This window comes from Carassius carassius, chromosome 38 (genome assembly GCF_963082965.1).
Source record: "Carassius carassius chromosome 38, fCarCar2.1, whole genome shotgun sequence".
NCBI lineage: Eukaryota > Metazoa > Chordata > Actinopteri > Cypriniformes > Cyprinidae > Carassius > Carassius carassius.
In genome coordinates, this window is record NC_081792.1 from 21306891 (window position 1) to 21324944 (window position 18054).

Consider the following 18054-nt stretch of genomic DNA (forward strand, 5'->3'; position numbering starts at 1 on the left):
GTCACAATTTTCTAAAACTCTCATGAAAAATAATGATGATGAAAAAATCTCATCCTCTCTGTCTTCGCTTCAGTCAAGTGACCCTTTAACAATCCCAACAGCGCCTTTGTGTGCTCGGCACCAGCCGACAATGTCCTGCTGCTCAGCCCCTTTCAAACAAGCAGAAATTGACTGAAACCAAGCTCATTTATATTGAATGAGGGCAGCGGGTGAATTCTCAGCACAAGCGCATAAGCATTCCTTTCATGTACTCCTCCACCCCTCCCCGCCACGGCTATCTTCCCCCCCGCACCTCTGATAGTCACTTAGGCTTGATGAGTAGAAACACAGGCAATTTAAAAGCAAGTTAATTGCAGTGCATTCACCATCAGGGCAATGGCAACAAAGCAGTGTTTGTAAATAAAACCGCTCTATTCAAAGATGTCTATCATTTTAATCTTGTCTATTGGCAGTTTTTAGAGTTTTTATTGTTTTTTCTCTCTCTTACTTCCAGGGCTGCTTGACATGCACGGACCGTGATGATTGGATGAGAGGATTGGCTCAAGCTTTGTACATTGGCATTGGTCTCACGTTACACCCTGCAAGTGTCCTCTCTCTGGATGAGCTTTACTGCCCGCGTCTCTGAATCCCAGCCAGCACATTTCTCAGTTCCTGTCTCTCTCAGCCTCTTACCTCTCCACCCCTCCTTTTTTATGCCTTTTCAACACTCTGTGTCTCTTATTCGCTCATTCTCTCCCCTCTGTTGCATATTTCCTCTTTGGATTGCTGAAATGCTGGCATTGTTGCACAATATTATGGCTCGCCCTGATATTCAGTTCTTCAAAATAACTTCAATGGGATTGAAACTCCAGCTTCTTCTCAGTCTTTCTCACTCTCACCTTCTCTGTATTCTCTCTCTCTCTCTCTCTCTCTCTCTCTCACCGTGCTCTAAAAATGTAGATGGATTCTTAATCAGAGAGTAATAAAAAGCCGATTAGCACTAAATCACACTGAGGCAAGAAGGGATATGCCTAGCCAGGTCCTGCCACTCTACAGCCTGTGTAAGTTTGTGTGTGTGTGTGTGCTGAGAGGGACAGAGCACTCGCTGGCAGGAATATTGCATTTTGTAATTACAGAAATGTGCCATGAATTTCTCAGTTGAGGCCTGTTCTTATTTGCTGGTATGATGTTAGAATACGTCCAAAGCTGAATTTATGGAGTTGGAATATTTGCAATAGCTCATGTTTTCATGAGTCTTCAAACACATAGGTCAACTGATCTTTCACTCGTAGGTACATTCACTCATAGGGCTCTGGATATCAGTTAAAAATGGTTCACAAACCAATTCCATTCAGCGTTGCAATCTATGCATGAATAGATTTGTTTTTCATGAATGAAGCTCACTGAAGTTAAAAAGAAAAAAGAAAACCAAATAATAATGTGAAATTTAACTGAATTAAATGGGCTGCAAAACAAAACAACATTTTTACAATCAAAATGACTACAATGGCCTACAAAAAATAAATACAAATAAATAAATAACATTGGGGGCAAACAAGGGGCTGTAAGATGAATAAAATACAATAAAATAAATAAATAAAGTAAAATAGTAAAAAAATTAACTGAATTAGAAGGACACTAGGGTGAATTTCCAAACTTTCGAATGGGCAAAACTAAACAATTTTGTAACAATTTAAATGCCATTAGGGTGCTTCAGCAAACTTTCAAAGGGCCTTCAACTTTGCAACATGAATAAAATAAAAACAAAATCAGGATTATATGAAAGGTACGTACATGCACATTTCTCACATCAAAAAAATAAGAGATGCTAAAATGTAACGAGTACATCACATTATCACACCCAAATGCCAAATTTGAAAACAAAACAGTCGTAAGTCAGTGCAACTGGCATGAACTCAACAGTCAGTGTTGCTCCAATGCACAAGTGTCCTCACTTCCAGACTTAAAAGAGACATCACATGCCTCAATGACACACAGCATATTTCATCTCTCCCTTTTAACACTGTTGTCACGTTTTGATGAAGAGCCATGAAAAAAATCTGATAGATGTGCATTATAATCAGGGGCTTTTAGTGAAGAACGGGTTTCTCCTGAAGGGCCCTGGAGGGCCTGGTAGGCGTTAGTGCTTTTGTTTTGGAGTGTAAGGCTGAATGATCTGCTAAGAGCTGTTTAGTTTCATAGGAACAAGTAGAGAATTGAGGTGTCCATGGTAATGAGAGGGCCAGGTCGGAGTGGAAGGGGAGGGTCCTGTGGACCTGTTTAAGATTTGATTGACAGTTCAAACTTTCCCTCTTAATACACTGGCAGCTTTGTGACAAGGAGAAGCTAGTGAAGAACAAAAAAAATAAAATAAATAAACCTTACATTATGACTTATATTAAATATTCAAATGGAACAGAATTAATATTTTAACACCTTCAACAACATAGTGTCCTTAAGGGGGTTTTGAGGGGAAAGTTTAGAAAAGACACAGAATTTTAATTTGCGCTGTAATAATGTCTCATTTGACACCTTGTATAGTGTTGAGTTTTCAGGGAATTCAAACTGTCATGTAAGACTGTCATGGGACTGGAAAATCACCAGAAAATAGCTGTTCAAAATGGAAAAACAAAAGCTTTTTTAATATCCTCCAATACTCCATGAGACGAGATGCATACTTTAGAGCAGCATGCATACAGACGAAGAAGTGCTGTGGAAACAAGTCAACTTTTATGGCCCAGCTAGAGGCAGACATGTATATCTCTCTGTTTTCAATTCTAGGAAGATCCTTTCTTGTGCATTAATTTAGAGGCGAAAAGCTGAGAACTGAATTAGAGTGGCAAGGCCTACTGGTATGGCTTCTTGCCACTCTGGAATGAAAATGAGAGATAATACCTGTGAAATATCCTGTCTGGGCGCTCTGGATCTCCCACAGAATGCTGTGTCAGAGACTACAGGTGAAAGGATTTGAGAAGTGTGTATGTTTGTGTGACATAGAAGCATTTTTTTATGACTTTCTATCTTTCTATCTATCTATCTATCTATCTATCTATCTATCTATCTATCTATCTATCTATCTATCTATCTATCTATCTATCTATCTATCTATCTACCTGTAGCTGTCTGTCTACCATTCACCAGTTTCGGTCTGTCTGTCTTCCTATCTATCTGTCAACCTATCTGTCTGTCAACAATCGCGACTGCACATGGAGTTTGATGGTCTCTGCAGTTGCCATCTTCCTTCCCGAGCATTATGTGAGACTACAAGGTCAATACAGGTGATCCCTACTGCTGCTTATAGTGTAACAATCAATTTACTTCCTGCTGGGTAGGAGTGTTTGTCTCTGTGCTTGTGTACCCAGCATACACTGTACCACTTTCCAGGCAAAGCAAGTAGGTATTTTAGCCTGTTTCCTGAAAAAACTCTGCTTGACTTGATGCACACATGGACATATATGTGATGTAGAGAGTGCAGCTAGTCTTGCAGCAGGTTGAACTAGTAATCAAAACCTTCCTTTCTCTGCTCTTCATCTAATAGTTTGTACCAGATTCCGGTTTGACAAAAAACTTGTATGTTTTGGTGAAAAGCAAAGCAGAAATGAGAAAGTATTTCTGGGGCTTGCTTTTGCATTTCTGCCTGAAGCTGAGCCTCAGGTATTAGGGATGACTTGGGAAACACGAAGGGAAGGCTAAAGATGATGCTTCCTGAATGGGGAGCAGGAAAATTGCAACTGAGGGCCCAAAAGAAAAGCTTGGCTTGGGGCTCAGTGGTTGAAAATACCAGAAAGTATTGGAAAGTGAGGCAAAGTTTCTTAACCAGGTCATATTTTACTTAAAGAGTCCAACTTTTTTAGGCCTTCAAGGGACCAGTATACACAGGAACCACAGAACCACTAGATGGAACTCAACAGAATTAAACAGAATACACCTGAGATTCTAATCCCACCTCACACTGGTCTGATTGGTCAATTGTAAAAAATAATAATAATTAATAATAAAATTAATAATAAAATAACTAATGCAGAAGGAACCCAAGGCATTTCTTTTTAGAAAACCATCAGGAACTGAACACAAATGTTGCATGTCAGCCTGTGATACAGTCATAGTAACACGGCCCACTGTTATATGAATAAAATTAGGCACTTCCAGTGATCAGATCACATAAATATTCTATTTTGTGCCAAATCAAATGACGGCTAGCGGCTCTTACCGGACCGTTGATTGATACACCAGGTCTTCCCGTCTCCGGTAATCCTCCATATGGGAGTAATTGGTATTGAACATAGCATCGTACGTAAAAATCTTCTGCTTAATAGTGCCTCCATCAGTAACCTGTTGAGAAATAAGAATAAAATATTAATAAAAAGATGTGTCCTATAATGAAGTGGATATTCCGTAGACCCCCATACATAAATAATGAGATGAGACAGAACAAGAGCTCGATTCCCACAGGCAAAGTTAGCGCTCACACTTTAAAATGATCAGATTGATCCGTTTAGAGTTATTATTGGTATATTATTTAAGAGCTCGTGAAGGGATGAATTTAAACGAGCTCTCGGAAACCTGCCGAGCATGATGAAATCAGTGAGACACTTACACGTGTGGCATTAAGAAATTTAGCGCACTATAAATTGTGGCACAGGGAAGGTAATGAAATGTGAAGAGATATTGCAAAGGTGAGGGATATTCGCAGCAGCATTGGCTCATTTTGCGTCTTTCCCCCCCTCTCTGACGTTCCTGGCAAATGATGGAACGTGGCTCTTTTTGCGCTAATATCCACAGGGGAGAGAAAGTCGCTTAGCATCTGAATGACTGCGATTTCTCTTCAGTGCACAGAAAGAAGAAGGAGAAAGAGGGGTGACAGAATTTAATAGAAGTGTTAATGCCTGCTGTTGAAGCAGTGGAATTGTTGGCGGGACAGGTGTCTTTCTTTCGGCGAACACTTGAGATGGTATCTATGGCCTCTTAATCTGCTCCCCCGGTGCTGTAAATCAGTCTTAGGTGGATTTGCGATTGGTTTTCCTCTGTGTGGGGAACAACAGCACCACGAGTACAATGTTAAATTGGTTTGATTTAAACAAACAATTCATGCTGCCCTCACAAATGAGTGTAGGATGGCCACAATAACCTCTTATTTCTCTTGAGATTCACACTAAATGATTGCAGCCACTACAACACACAATGATTCATAACTGCTCAAATTCTCTTTAGAAAGGAATTATGGGCAAAATGAACACAGTGGATAAACAAGCGTATAGGATCATGTTTACACAATGCTTATCTGAAAACTCACAATAACAGCGAGCTTTTCCAGAGCAATTCCAACATGATTTGATATATTTTAATACACCTGGAGCAAGAGTCCTTTTATATATGAAACTGTGTGGGTTAAGAATAATTTTCTAGCTCTACCATCTCTTTATGCATACATATAGAAGTCTGTTTCCGCTTCCTTACTTACCTTTCGTGAAGCAAATACAGTGTACATGTTGATGTTCCAGAAAATGTGTAAAAATTTTATATTTCTTGCTGAAATGTATATTTTGATTTTGAAAGAAAGAAAGAAAGAAAAAGAAAGAGGAACAAAACAAAATGATGAAATATATTCAAACTACATAAATATATTTCAAAATTATGGTATTTAAAAGGCAAATTCCAAAAATTCTGTATATAGTATATATATACTGTATACATCCTTCCCAAAATTTTTCCACCATAGTCAGAAATGTGATGACTACGATTTTTGAATCGAATATATCCCTACGTCTCAGCAAACAAGTGTGTCTGAGAAACAGGTCAGCAAAATGCTGATTTTGACAACCCAAGTCATTTTTTAGTGACACCACTTAAAAACCATCCATGGAATGCTTCAGCATTGCACTTTGAGCACAACAATCACTCTAACCATCTGGCTGTCTTGTAAGCATGCAAGGATGCAGCTGCTGTGGGTCCCTCTACATTCTGCTACAGGTTTACAGGGAAGTGGTGACACTGAAAGGTTGGTCACTAAAAGCAAACCTGTGTTTCATAGTTGCACGTTCCCCTCAGGTTGATCCTATTTGCTTCTGTAGTTGACTCCAATAATGCTTTAAAAATGCTTTAAAAGATGAAATGCAACATTGTTTCTGTCTGACATGTCTTACAAAACATATAGTGCTCCCATTAACTGAATACAGATTCCTTTGGTGGATTCAGCTCTTGAGTCTTGTTATGGACAGCCTGAGATGGGTCTACCTCTATTTCATTGAATGCAATCTAGCAACCGTTTAAAAGATTTATGAAAAACTGCATTCTACCCTTTAATGTACAACCATGTGAAATTGTCACGTTTATGAACTTTCTGTTTCCTTATTTGGTCATCTTCCTTTTCTTGTTTTAGTTAATTGATTGATCCCCACCTGTCTCCAGTTCCCTCTTTACCATCTGTGTGTTTAAATACCCGGTCTGTTCAGTTCTCCCCGGTCCGTGATTGTTGAATGTAAATTTGTCTAAGCTGTATGTAGTGTTAATCTGAATGTATTCTGAATGTCAAAGTTGTATCGTATTGTGTATGTGAATGTGTATCCTAACCTTAATGTTAATTCTGTTATTTGTTAATATAGTCTGTACCTCCTTCGTTTTCTAGTAAACTCCTCATTTGTTCCTTATCCTCCTCGAGCACTTTAGTCTTTCGTTTAGCACTACACCAAGTTTGTAACAGAATCACGGACCAAAACAGTATAGTATATTTTAGCGGCGTTTTTCTTTCTTTTTGGTTTTTTATTTTTGTTTTCCTCCCTCTCCCGGAATGGCCATCCCAGCAGTCCGTCTCCTGTGCCTGGAGCAACTGGACCGTTCGCTGGAGGACCATACCAGGGACTTTTTAGATCTGGCGTGCCTTACCCACTTCCCCGACCGCTCGCTCAGGCCGGTGAGGAAGAAGTTTGAGAGCGAGCGGTCGGGGAAGTGGGTAAGGCACGCCAGATCTAAAAAGTCCCTGGTATGGTCCTCCAGCGAACGGTCCAGTTGCTCCAGGCACAGGAGACGGACTGCTGGGATGGCCATTCCGGGAGAGGGTAAGGCAGTAAGGCACGCCTACCAGCGAACGGTCCCCGAGAGGATTTCGGCGCTTTTGTGGAGTGGGTGCTGGAGAAAAATGGATCTTCATTTACCATCAGCACCGCCGAAGAGGATCTCTCCAACCCCACTCCCGACCCAGAGACCAGCCAGCAACCATCAAGCCACACGGAGCCAGAGCCCACCGCAGCCGCAGAGCCCGAGCCAATTCAGGACGTCGAGAGCGCGACTGACCACATGTGTGAGCCGGCAAAACCGTGCATCGTGGGAGTCTTCGTGGACTCCAGTCAGTTCCTCTGCTCCATTTCCGCTGGTTCCGTCCAGCCCTGAATTTTCTGTTTCTCCGCTGGTTCCGCCCAGCCCTGAATTTTCTGTTTCTCCGCTGGTTCCGCCCAGCCCTGAATTTTCTGTTCCTCCGCTGGTTCCGCCCAGCCCTGAATTTTCTGTTTCTCCGCTGGTTCCGCCCAGCCCTGAATTTTCTGTTTCTCCGCTGGTTCCGCCCAGCCATGAATTTTCTGTTTCTGTTTCTCCGCTGGTTCCGCCCAGCCCTGAATTTTCTGTTTCTCCGCTGGTTCTGTCCAGCCCTAAATTTTCTGTGTCTCCTCTGGTTCCGCCAAGTTCTGAATTTCCTGTATCTCCGCTGGTTCCACCCAGCTCTGAACTTCCTGTGTCTCCGCTGGTTCTGCCCAGCTCTGAACTTCCTGTGTCTCTGCTGGTTCCGCCCAGCTCTGAACTTCCTGTGTCTCAGCTGGTTCCGCCCAGCTCTGAACTTCCTGTGTCTCCACTGGTTCCGCCCAGCTCTGAACTTCCTGTGTCTCCGCTGGTTCCGCCCAGCTCTGAACTTCCTGTGTCTCCGCTGGTTCCGCCCAGCTCTGAATTTCCTGTTTCTCCGCTGGTTCCACCCAGCTCTGAATTTCCTGTGTCTCCTGTGTTCCCTCCCAGCCTCCCTCTCCCACCTCCTCCTAGACTTGCCAGTCCCTCTGCTCCACTTCTGCTGGTTCCGTCCAGCCCTGATCCTCCTGTGTTTCCTCCCATCCTTCCTCTCTCTCCTCCTCCTAGACCAGCCCGTTCATCGACCTCATCTCTGCTGGTGCCAGTCAGTCCCGCAGCTCACCCTCAGTCCGCGCCATCTGGGCGCGATGGTTCTCCGCTGGACTGCCAGTCTCCAGCTCCGCCTTGGCGTGTTTAGGCCCTGTCTCCGCCTCCAGCCTCCGAGCCCTGGACTCCTCCTCAGTCTTCGACCCAGCGGCTCCGCCTTGGCTCTTAGCTCCCTCGTCTCCACCGTGGCCTGGCATCCTACCTGCTCCACCAGGCTCCATCATCCCTCCGGCTCCACCTTGGTCAGTCGTCGACCATCCGCCGCCTTGGGACTCCATTCCTCTGGTTTCACCTCGTCACTCCATCCCTCCGGCTCTGTCAGGCTCCTCCTTCCCTCTGGTTCCACCGTCATCCTCAGTCACTCCAGCTCCTCAGCGGTCTTCCAGGACCCCGCCTCCGCCTTGGTCGCCAGAGCCTTCTGCTCCATCTAGGCCCTCCAGATCCTCGACGTCACCCGGGCTCTGCGGATGTGCTGCTCCATCTTGGGCTCCTCACCCACCGGTGCAGTCTCCTCCTGTCCATCCCCTGGTGTCGTCGGCCGCTTCTCCACCGTGGCTCCTCCCGCCGTCGACTCCACTGTGGATCGCTGTCCTGGCTGGTCTCTGGAGGACCATCTGGCTCCTCCCTCCATCCACTCCGCCCTGGTCCCTACCTCCATGCTCCCTCCTCACCTGCTCCTTGCCTGCTCCTCGCCCGCCTCCAGAACCCCCACCCTCCCTCCGCTGGTATTCCTCTTGCGGTGCAAGGAAGCACCGTTCTGGGAGGGGGCGAACTGTCACGTTTATGAACTTTCTGTTTCCTTATTTGGTCATCTTCCTTTTCTTGTTTTAGTTAATTGATTGATCCCCACCTGTCTCCAGTTCCCTCTTTACCATCTGTTTGTTTAAATAACCAGTCTGTTCAGTTCTCCCCGGTCCATGATTGTTGAATGTAAATGTGTCTAAGCTGTATGTAGTGTTAATCTGAATGTCAAAGTTGTATCGTATTGTGTATGTGAATGTGTATCCTAACCTTAATGTTAATTCTGTTATTTGTTAATATAGTCTGTACCACCTTCATTTTCTAGTAAACTCCTCATTTGTTCCTTATCCTCCTCAAGCACTTTAGTTTAGCACTACACCAAGTTTGTAACAGAAATCACCTGTATCTTGTTTCACAAATCACAATGAACTGCATTAGAGAAGTATACAGAAGAAAAAATAAAATGAAAAAATTGAACATACTATATGAGCGTTTTATATATATGAAATTTCTTATTTTTTACCCTTAAGGAGACTCTGTAAATCTGTAATTGTGGAGAGACATAAGGTGAAGGCTTTGCTCTGTTTAAAGGCATTATGAAATGAGAGGTTGCTTGTGTTTATTCAAGCACGTATGAAAATATTCGATAAGCAGCAAGCTAAAAACAGTGAGCACATGATGAGTGGGAGAGGCAGAGTAAAGGTTCTGACATTCTCTCTGATAAACAGAAACGTGAAATGTGCCTTTTGAAAATATAGACACTGCCACCCACTTTGCCATCATGACAAGAGAAGAGGACAGTAATGAGAAACGCTGTTCAACGGAATAAATGAAAATAAAAAAATGAAATGAACTAATTAATAAGCATGATGTTTGAGAACATCTCAAGACCCTTTCAGATCAAAATGTCATGTTGTCTTGTTCAGTCATAACTTCAAAATATTTTGGAAATAAATTGTATGCAATAAATGGTAACACTTTACAAAAACCTTTCTTAGTTAACCTTAGTTAATGCATTAACTAATACTGAGCAATACATTTTTACAGTATTTATGAATCTTTGCTCATTTTAGTTATTAAAAATACATGTTCATTTATAGTTCATGTTAGCTCAGGTTCATTAAATAATATGAACAGATACAACTTTTGATTATAGGAATTAATACGTGTTGAAATTAACATTATGATTAATTAATGCTAGTAGTAATTATTCTACTGCTTCTGTCATGATGATTTATGACTTTGACCTTTGACCTTTTGACAGGTTGAACTTCCGGTGACCTTATGATGGATGGGTTGAACTTCCGGAATGAGTTCAGGGGCTAACCTATGACCGTTTCCCACGCATCGATCATGTGGTTTTGACAGAAAGTTTTACCCTATTGACCTAGTTAGTACTAAATTATAGTATTTGACGGCTAGTTTAAACGGTAAAGGAAACACTCCCCACGCATCGATCATGTGGTTTTGACAGAAAGTTTTACCCTATTGACCTAGTTAGTTCTAAATCATGGTTTTAGGAAACCCTCCCGATGCATCGATCATGTGGTTTTGACAGAAGCTGTTTGAACTTTCTGTCAGTTAGCTTGTTTGAAGTTTGTGCCAGCTAACTTGTTTGAACTTTATCCCAGTTATTATGGCTTCTCCCCCCTCCCATTACATTCCTGAGCAGTGTATAAATGGGATCGGTGTGTTCTACGTTTATATATAAAACATCCTATAATTTATATAATATTTATATAATTTATATGATATAATTAATTATCATGCTAAGGTTGAAAAACATTTCAGTTATTTCACATTCATATATAAAACATTATATCATTTATATAATATAGTAATTATCATGCTAAAGTTGAAAACATTTGTTATTTCACATATATATATATATATATATATATATATATATATATATATATATATATATATATATATATATATATATATATATATAAAACATTACATAATTTATATATAAAACATTACATAATTTATATATAAAACATTATATAATTTACTAAAACAAAGGTTTAAAACACATTTTAGTTATTTCATATATGAGACATTCAGTCATTTCACATTTATATATAAAACATTTTAAAATTTATATAATATAATTAATTAAAGGTTTAAAAAAACATTTTAGTTATTTCATATATGAGACATTCAGTTATCTCACATTTATATATAAAACATTCTATAATTTATATAATATAATTATCATGCTAAGGTTGAAAAACATTTCAGTTATTTCACATTTATATATAAAACAGCCTATAATTTATATAATATTTATATAATTTATATAATATAATTAATTATCATGCTAAAGTTGAAAAACATGTCGTTCTTTATATTCTATCTTTTATATAATATACATAATCTAAAAGCAATTTAACTAAGGTTGAAAAACATTGTGTTCTTTTAAAAAGGTTATACATGAAACGTTTCTAAAAAATATACTGAAACCGACTGTTTCAGATAAAACAAGATCCATTTTTTTTACGGGGCAGAAGAAGCTGTTTTCACATCAGTTTTGATCCTGACCCTCTGTGTCCCACTGTCTACGTCTGCACGCTACAGTGCACACTCGTCCGAATTTACTACAAAACCACAATATCTTCAAAGCCATTGCTAATTAAAACTAACGTATCTCACGCAGGAGTACCGTGTTTTGACAGTTTTCTGACGGTTCACCTATGAATTACGGTTGGTGCACGGCTAGCATCTCTTGTACCCCTCTCTCTCTCCCTCTCATACATTCATTCGTCTCCAAGTCTTATTTTCTTCTTTTAATGAATATAAACACATTATACATTCGCAAACAATATAAAACAAAACATTTACATTAGTTTTAGTCATCACTAAAAATATACATTTTACCAGGATCGGGGAAAAAATATATAATTAAACAGAACAAAGAATATGGTCTATTGAGGAACCCGGATGTGTCGTTGACACAATTCAGTTAAATTCATTTCACATTAATCGTTGCAAAACATTTTCTATATTATATTTAAAACCTTTTATATCCATCTTTATATCATATCTTTTTCAAAAAGCTGTTTAATTATTTATTTTAACCGTACACCTACAGTACCACCACACACTAAAATGCTGCATGCAAGTGCATTTTTTTAATTAAATTTAGTTTTTAAGCGATCTGAATTATGACTACCCTATACATTTAATCATAAACCACATGTACCCTGTTATATCACTATAATATCCATTCCACTATACAATTTTGTATTCTGATAAACCAAATAAACAAGCGGACATACGCATGAACATATCAAGTTAAAAAGAGACTTATCTCTATTTTAAAAAATACCTATACATTTAATCATAAACCACACGTACCCTGTTATATCACTATAATATCCATTCCACTATATATATGTATTCTGATAAACCAAATAAACAAGCGGACATACGCATGAACATATCAAGTTAAAAAGAGACTTATCTCTATTTTAAAAAATATGAAAAAATAAATAAATAAAATTATATATGACAACGTGTTACTAAACCAGAACACACGTTTTAAACAAGTATTCATCATGTTTATAAAACACATCGCAGTAACAGACATGTTACTAAACCAAACCAAATCATTTATCATACATTTTTAATCATGTATTCAACATATACTTATAACACCAATGTCTGGGGGAGGGCAAAATACCTCCAGTCACCCCAAAACCCACTCAGACTCCAGGGGTTAAAGAATATGGAAATAAATAATTATATAATGACATCATCATCCTAAAGCAATTCATTAAACAAAAAAAGTATAACTTAAAAAAAAGATCACTTATTTTAAATGCGATAGCATAGTATATAAAATAAACATTTCTGATGATACATATAAAAAATATCCCTTACATTTTTTTAGACCGGGGAGAGATGTCCAAACATGAATGAAATATCCCAAAATAAAATAATACGACTTAAAAAAATAAAGTAAAATGTTTAAATCATAAACAGAATCTCACAGGTCCAAGTTGGGGTATTCTCCTGTATGTGAGACCTGAGGGGGTGCTTCACAAACCCCGCGCGCGGCGAGGGTGGAGTTCCAGACCGCATGATCTAAGCCAGAGGGGTACATTATTTCAAAGTTAACATTAATGTAATGTTTGAATAATCAGTACCCTCACTACATCTGATGTAATTCATTACATCTGTTTAAATGTTTCTTAATTCAACAAAATGATGATATATATTACCTAAAATATTTAGATTTTTATATAATATATAATAATTATTTATATCATATCATATATATAATTATATTATATTAGATGCGTTATGCATTAATCACTTTAGAATCTTTAAAGTTCTTATTTTTTGCATGATCTTCAAAGTTTTTAATACCATCTTTCTGTCTCCCTCTCCCTCTCTCACACGGACACACACACACACACACACACACACACACACAGACAATGAAACATGATGCCAAAGTCTTTCTGTATGTTTTAAAAATAAAGCTAAAAATATTGATTTTGCTTTAAATGTATGCTACATTTGTTTGTCGCAGCATAGACTGTGAAGTTTAGATGAAGTTGATTGATCTTTTAGAAGAATTCCCTCGATCGTATTCACCCATTAAAGATGGTTCAGGAGAGATGGGTTTCTGGACCCACGCATCCTAGAGATGTAATTTATGTGCGTTGCTACGGTCGTAAACCTTTCACATATCTACGGTACTTTCAGACACAGAGCAGGAAAGACATTTGCAGGGCCTCTGTTTAACCGTTCCAAAATACCTCCATTTAAAAGCAAAATTAAAATAGAAAAATGACCGCCTGTACAGCTGTAGTTCTATTTTATATTAAAAGTATCCTTACTATCCATATTATATTCTTTATTTAAAACGATATATTTAACCGGCAGTATCCCCCCAAAGTGTTTTCCATCAGTTGTTTGGCCTTCGGGCTTTTTACGTAGTGCTTTTCAGTTACTGTAAGATCGCTTTACACTAGTGTAATGAAAGTTAACTTTTCTTAAAGTTTATAGTTGTATTTTACTGTATCCGCATCCTTCTATCCTGTAGATTGTATGCGTACTGTAAAATAACAAATATACATTTTGCTTAAAGTCAGCAAAATAATTACACCTACAATTTGAAACGTGTTTAAACACATTGTGTGTCACTAAAGCAAGGCACGCCGTCTATCGTCTTATTTTTTTTAAATAACCTGATGACCAGCATTGTTTCTTCATATAATTTATGCCCCCGAGTGCTTTTCTCACACGAGTAGAAAACTCTTTCTCTTTGGATGTGTTTGGCAGAAACATAATTTCTACATCAGAAAATTTTTTAAATGTACGACTGAACTTTTCTCATTCGACAGAAATACTATTTTCAAATTATTTACCCGGCCTATGACACTCGGTGTAAATGTTCTTACCTAGAACAGAAAACATACGCTTTGATTATTTTGTAGGCATCGTGTAATGTTAAATGGTTTACTAAAAAAATTAAAGCACCGGCAGCTGTGATTTTCAAAATGAAAGACATGTACGAGCTAAGGATGTGTCAACTATTATCGTCATTTCCTTTTGACCCGGATAATACGGTAATTAATTTTCTATGCGAGTGACACAATATACAGTTCTCATACTATTGGTGTAAATAGCCGTGCTAAAACATTTATGACTATTTTTGCAGGCCAGCAGATCATGTCAAGGGTGTTTCACATCTAAGAATCACAATGTTTTGTAAATGACATTTTTCTTACACCTCGAGATTTAACCGTATCAAGATTTTGGGCGACCGTTCGCAATTTCATCATTTCGTCATCGTAATAGGAATAAATGAAAATTAAGAAATTAAGTTACAGTTTTTCTCTTCGAGATATTTCTTTTAGCGCAACTTCGTGTCTGTCCAAAAAGTGTGATCGCATGAAGCATCGACGCAAAAATGAAGTCTAGCTGTTTTACACTTAAAACTATTACAACATCAAACGTTACACTCGTTTAAGTTTCCACACTCTTGTTGAGATACATTTTTTTATCCATAACCTTTCGTGTATTCGAGCGGCCAAATCACTAAGAAAGACAGTATAGCAAGAAAACTAACGTTTACAACGCATATAGAATTTTTTTTTTTTTTTTTTGATTTGTAAATGATATTTTTATTACTCCGTTAGATTTAGTCATCGTGTTCGGATAGCCGATGACACAATTCACATTCTGTTTTAAGACTCCTGTAAGTTCATGCTAACTCTCGCGTGGGAAAGAGAGCGGGGTGAGCGCATTCTATTCATTTAAGAACAATTATTAAACATTTGCCCAAACTTTTTTATTATTTTGACAAAACACAACACGACGACATTAAAGATTGTTATCAGTTCCTACGGCCATCTTCTTTGATTCAAATAAAGCAACATCTCTGGTGTACGTGTGTATGTGCTAAACATCTTTGCTTTTCCACTTCTGACAGATTTGTTAGATGGGCTACCGTTGTAATACAAACACATTTGAGAACTACGATGTTCTCACTTTTGTAACGGTTATAGAAAAATGCCATACACACTTTTGCATTTCATAATTCAGTGATTTTAGCTGTAATGAGCACATGAGACAAAAATTGTCAATGTGTGACTCGTAAACATGAATAATTTTATTTATTTATTTATTTTTACCAGAGATAGTCGACCGATCTGTTGACACGTTGTTTTGCAGTTTTCAGATGAAGAGTTTTCTCTGACCGCGGTCAAACATACACTGCCTGTTCATAGGAATTTTACAGCATAAAAATATCACCCCTACATCTAGAGCTCTTGTTCATATAGCCGATGACGACGTTCACATTTTCCTCGTCGTACTCGTTTCAACATTTCCGCTTGACATTAAAGAGTAGGCCTATGCCCCTTCGGTCGTAAGCATTATCATCTACCGCGTGCTGAGATTTTTCTGCTTTGTCCACTTTTGACGGATTTGCTAGAGGGACTATGTCACCTCGTTGTAACGTGATTACGTTTAAGATCCATAAGATTGCACTACATTCACCTGAAAAGGTTATAGACTTACTCTTTTATACAGGAAACGCGTATCAGAATAACAAATACCTAATAGTGAAATCCAGTATTCTAAACTATTGTGAAAGTTTTAATCTCTGTAAATAGCTTTTTTTTCTACTACTGTATACATTATTGTTTGGTTGTCTTTGTACGGTATTTCAATCAATAAACCACTGTTGATAAGTCGTTCATTTAAGTGAGAGACGGGATGATTTTGACTGTTTCAGTCATTCATCGTGTTTAAGGTCTGATCCGGAAACTGCGCTACGACTGGAACTGCGCTCTGTCACGTCTAAATAACCCGTTGTTCTTTAAGAAAACACGAGGCGAGCAGTTTCTGACATCTATTAATTCACTTCATTTTTTCACAACCGCAAATGTTTTGTTTAGCATACATATTAGTTTTAGTCAGTTACATAGGCGTCACGCATGAAGTTTATAGTTATTTTAAATAATTATGATAGAGTTACAGGTTTAAGTTAGTGTAAGCGGTGAAAACTTCAAGCATCGTCGACGACGGTGTTACTCAAACAGCCCATAGCGTTATCTTTTAACAAACTATTGTATTGCGCGTTACTAAGACAAAATCTGTAACAGCGTTCATTAATATGTTGAAATGAAAATAAACATACAAAACTTTATAATGACTGCGAGTTTAGTATAGCCTAACACCGCATAGACAAATGTTTGTTCTAACTCTTTCGCCCTAAAATTGCGAGATTTCTTGACTTTGCCGTGTTTAACGGACTCTAGATCTCATCACGCATACATATTAGTTTTAGTCAGTTACATAGGCGTCACGCATGAAGTTTATAGTTATTTTAAATAATTATGATAGAGTTACAGGTTTAAGTTAGTGTGGCGCCTGTAAGCGGTGAAAACTTCAAGCATCGTCGACGACGGTGTTACTCAAACAGCCCATAGCGTTATCTTTTAACAAACTATTGTATTGCGCGTTACTAAGACAAAATCTGTAACAGCGTTCATTAATATGTTGAAATGAAAATAAACATACAAAACTTTATAATGACCGCGAGTTTAGTATAGCCTAACACCGCATAGACAAATGTTTGTTCTAACTCTTTCGCCCTAAAATTGCGAGATTTCTTGACTTTGCCGTGTTTAACGGACTCTAGATCTCATCGCGCCGTAGCGAACTGTAAACCACACACTTTCTCATCGCATTACGCTAAGAAAACATCACATGGTTAAAGCCTTTACACCATAAACTGTCTAAAGTTGTTAATGTACAAGCACAGTAAACTATTTCTACAAAAAATATCATCGCACTACAGTTTTTTTTTTTTTTTTTTGCGTATGATACATCGTTCAACAATACTTTTGCACACTCATTCGACTGTATTTATTACCACCGTTCTCACGTTCCTGCTGTTCATAATGTATATATAATCCTTCATTGCATTCATATTTATATTCTGTATATACTCCGATCGATATTGTACGTATATAGCAACTACACTGTACTTTCTGTATGTCATAGCTTTACTTACTCTGCACTTTTATGAATATAAAACACTATATTCTCGCGCTTCTGGTTCGATGCTAACTGCATTTCATTAGCTCTGTACTTGTACTCTGCATAATGACAATAAAGTCGAATCTAATCTAAACAAGTACAATCGTACGCTTCCAGGACTTTGCTCATTCTTTCTGTTTAAATTTGTTTAAACGGACTTTCACATTCTTATTTTCACCAACTAAGTGTAATTTCCTAGGCCTCGCGGATTGTTTTTCTAGTTTTGCCGTCAACCCCTTTGTTCATACGCCGCGATATCTCTGTGAATCTGCTTGATTTCATAAAATATTTTATCTCTTACGTTATATCATTATACTATCCTAGTTTATATCAGATACAAGTTTGTTTTGTCCGTCTCTCACTTAAATGAACGACTTATCAACAGTGGTTTATTGATTGAAATACCGTACAAAGACAACCAAACAATAATGTATACAGTAGTAGAAAAAAAAGCTATTTACAGAGATTAAAACTTTCACAATAGTTTAGAATACTGGATTTCACTATTAGGTATTTGTTATTCTGATACGCGTTTCCTGTATAAAAGAGTAAGTCTATAACCTTTTCAGGTGAATGTAGTGCAATCTTATGGATCTTAAACGTAATCACGTT

General features: G+C 38.2%; 1 protein-coding gene across 2 annotated transcripts in view; it reads right to left on the minus strand.

The window, feature by feature from the left end:
- Positions 1–18054, minus strand: part of LOC132119554 (immunoglobulin superfamily member 21-like) — a 239984-nt gene that overhangs the window by 78455 nt on the left and 143475 nt on the right. For both annotated transcript variants that reach the window (XM_059529619.1, XM_059529618.1), the window contains exon 3: positions 4190–4311. In XM_059529619.1, the coding sequence (XP_059385602.1) occupies positions 4190–4311 (122 nt within the window). The remainder of the gene's footprint in view (positions 1–4189; positions 4312–18054) is intronic.